Raw genomic sequence first — 2,894 nt, forward strand, 5'->3', positions numbered from 1 at the left:
TTAGCAGGCACATTTCTTTTGTAATGTGGAACTCCCGGTAAAATTGGGGCACTAATGTTTCAGGAGTGGGCTCAGATACCCCAATTATAGGGGAACACTGATTTTATGGATATTCCTGTTTGACTTTTGCATTAGGGAAAAAGATATAAGGAGAAAGACTAAAGAAGCACATAAGCATTACTTCACGCATAACAGATGCTTCTAACTTATACTAATAGAGAAATTTGTTCTTACCAGTTGCCCATTTCGGATAAAAGTTCCAAACCAAGTGCGGACTTTTGCATTGGTCCCAAGAAGTAGCCCGCTCACAAAACACACCATGTTGCTCACTCCGTCTTCTCCTGCCTCATTTTTTGTATGGTCCAGTGTTAAGGCCACTCCAAGCCCTGGGAGATGACATTCTTCTACCTGACATATAGGAAAATGAAACCAGTTCCAGGAGAGACCTGTTAATATTCTGCATTATCCACATAGATGTACAGGATTTAAAGCCATAGGGCCATATTTACTAGTCAGTGCTAAGGCATAAGGCACTTTATGGTCAATGCAAGTAAATAAGCAGGGACAAACATTACATATTTGCCACACAGCTCAAAGCCTTAATTTTTATGAAAGAAAATAACAGCAATTTTATACAATTAAAACGTTTTAAAGAAAACCGGTTATCTTTAATGCTACAGTATATGGAAAGAAAAGTAATGTGCTGCTGTGCATATACCTGCTGCTATGATAGAATAATAATAAAAATGAAAAAAAAAACAACATTAGGGATTGTACTTATTGGTCAAAGTTCTATATATTAAAAAAAAAGTAGTGGTTCATATCTGATATCAGGGGATCAAAGCTCTTTGGACCCTTGTTTAGAAAAGGTTTATACTTTATAACAGAAGGGAGTGACGCATTTAAAAAGAAATAATTTTTAAAGAAGAGTGCAGATTTTTTTAAATAAACAAAACAACAATGAGTGGTGCTACTTCTTACTCCCCCCTTTCCTATACTGTCAAAGTTGGATCACTGCTTCTTACCACCATGCCTCGCACTTTCAGGGCCTGAGATGGGTTCATCTTGCACAGCTGCCGCAATGCTTCAGTTCTACGCCGCCCTCCTGCGCTCTCCTCGTCCTGACGCTCCCCATTCTTAATCAAGCCTCTGCAAACTATAGGCGATAGAATAAAAAAATTGAAAGACATTTGAAAGGGTTAAAAATGACTAGTATGTCCTCCATTTTGTCTGTTTTCCATTTTGTGAATTTATAAGATACAGCAATTCAAAAAAAAGCAGAAGCTTGCACTTTATTTATCTTAACTATTTCCAGGCATGATCCCAAGAGTTGTTTTCCCAAGAAGCAAAGGGCCTTGAATTGTAACAGAAATGTAGCGCTGATTCATGGTTCTCAAGAGAAAAAACTCTTTTTTTCATCGCATCTGTTTATTCCTGTTAAAACCAGCTCTGTAAACTACGTTTGTTTGCCAAGATATTGTAACGCCTCCAAAAAACGCCTCTAACAGGTAGTGCAACGCCTCCAAAAGGACAGTGCAACGCCTCCAATCTAACAGTGTACGCCTCTAAAAGTGAACATGCCTTTATAGTTTATAAAAATGCCGTTCAGCCTGCAAAAAATGAGCTGCTTAGAGAGAACCTTTTTCCTGTGTCTTTCTTGGCCGCTCCCTGACGTCTGCAGTTCGTGATAGCGGGAACAAATCAATAGCAGTGCCGGTGAAAAATCTCCCTGGGTTGAGTACAAGGAGCAGTATCCTGATGAAGCTGACGCTAGTCAGCGAAACGTGTAGACCTTCCATTTCCTGCGCAGTAATTCCCGTTCCAGAGGAGAGGAGACTGCTGTACTACGTACCTGTTCCTTCCCCCGCATTACCGGAAGCTGTTAAGCCCCAAACGGATGTGACGTCTGACACCGCTCGAACACTGTCTGACTGCGGGAGTATTGGAGAGGCGGTCCGGTCACCACTTCTCTAGCGTGAGATCTACTGCTTCACTATTTTATGTGCCTATTTTACTTGTACACATTGTGAGTACACTCCTTACCTTTTATTGCGATATAAACCTTTTTGCTGGTCTGCACTATGGTCTCTTTTCTGCTGTGTTTCCTCATGAGTTGATCCAGAGTGCAAGCCCTCTCGAGTTCCTGCAACCCTGTTCCCTATTACACGCTGATTCTTCACCTACTTTTTGTAAGTAAGTAATTCATATGAGCCAAGTTTTTCTTTTTACCCATTTTTTGTGATTTTATTGCACCATATATGTTTACTTTTTTTGGGGTGTACCTGATTTATCGCTCCCTTCCTACCCTGGATGTACTGTTGCTATTAGGGAACCTGTACAATTCCCTTTGAAGATTGAGATTTTTTCTAATACACCTTACACTCATTTATATATATATATATATATATATATATATATATATATATATATATATATATATATATATATATATATATATATACATAAATGAAACAGTCAGCACTCTAAGGTAAAGCAAAAGGCAGTTGCTAGTCCCATAGGAATCCACAAAACATACAAACCAGCCCAAAGACCAGTAAAGAGACAGCAACCAGCGAGGTGTAATCCAAAATACTCTGTATTGAAATGAACAGATACACGAAAGCCAACGTTTCGGTCTCTCAGGGAGACCTTCCTGAGGAAGGTCTCCCTGAGAGACCGAAACGTTGGCTTTCGTGTATCTGTTCATTTCAATACAGAGTATTTTGGATTACACCTCGCTGGTTGCTGTCTCTTTACTGGTCTTTGGGCTGGTTTGTATGTTTTTATATATATATATATATATATATATATATATATATATATATATATATATCCACTTTTTTCACTTATTCCATATTATTGCTGTGTAGCGCCGTTCTAGATCACTTGGGTTA

The 2,894-nt window shown here is 38.9% G+C and overlaps 1 protein-coding gene across 4 annotated transcripts in view; it reads right to left on the minus strand.

Annotated features, from left to right (window-relative positions):
• Positions 1 to 2,282, minus strand: part of INTS2 (integrator complex subunit 2) — a 337,549-nt gene extending 335,267 nt beyond the window's left edge. For 2 of the 4 annotated variants that reach the window (XM_075589646.1, XM_075589645.1), the window contains exons 1-2: positions 1,026 to 2,277; positions 235 to 408 (exon numbers count right to left, since the gene is read on the minus strand). In XM_075589646.1, the coding sequence (XP_075445761.1) occupies positions 235 to 408; positions 1,026 to 1,190 (339 nt within the window). In that variant the 5' untranslated portion in view covers positions 1,191 to 2,277. Of the gene's footprint in view, positions 1 to 234; positions 409 to 1,025 lie in introns of all 4 variants that reach the window. The other 2 variants (XM_075589643.1, XM_075589642.1) reach the window with 2 other exon arrangements.
• Between the last annotated feature and the right edge of the window lie 612 nt (positions 2,283 to 2,894).

Source organism: Ascaphus truei, chromosome 3 (assembly GCF_040206685.1).
Source record: "Ascaphus truei isolate aAscTru1 chromosome 3, aAscTru1.hap1, whole genome shotgun sequence".
Taxonomy (NCBI): Eukaryota; Metazoa; Chordata; class Amphibia; order Anura; family Ascaphidae; genus Ascaphus; species Ascaphus truei.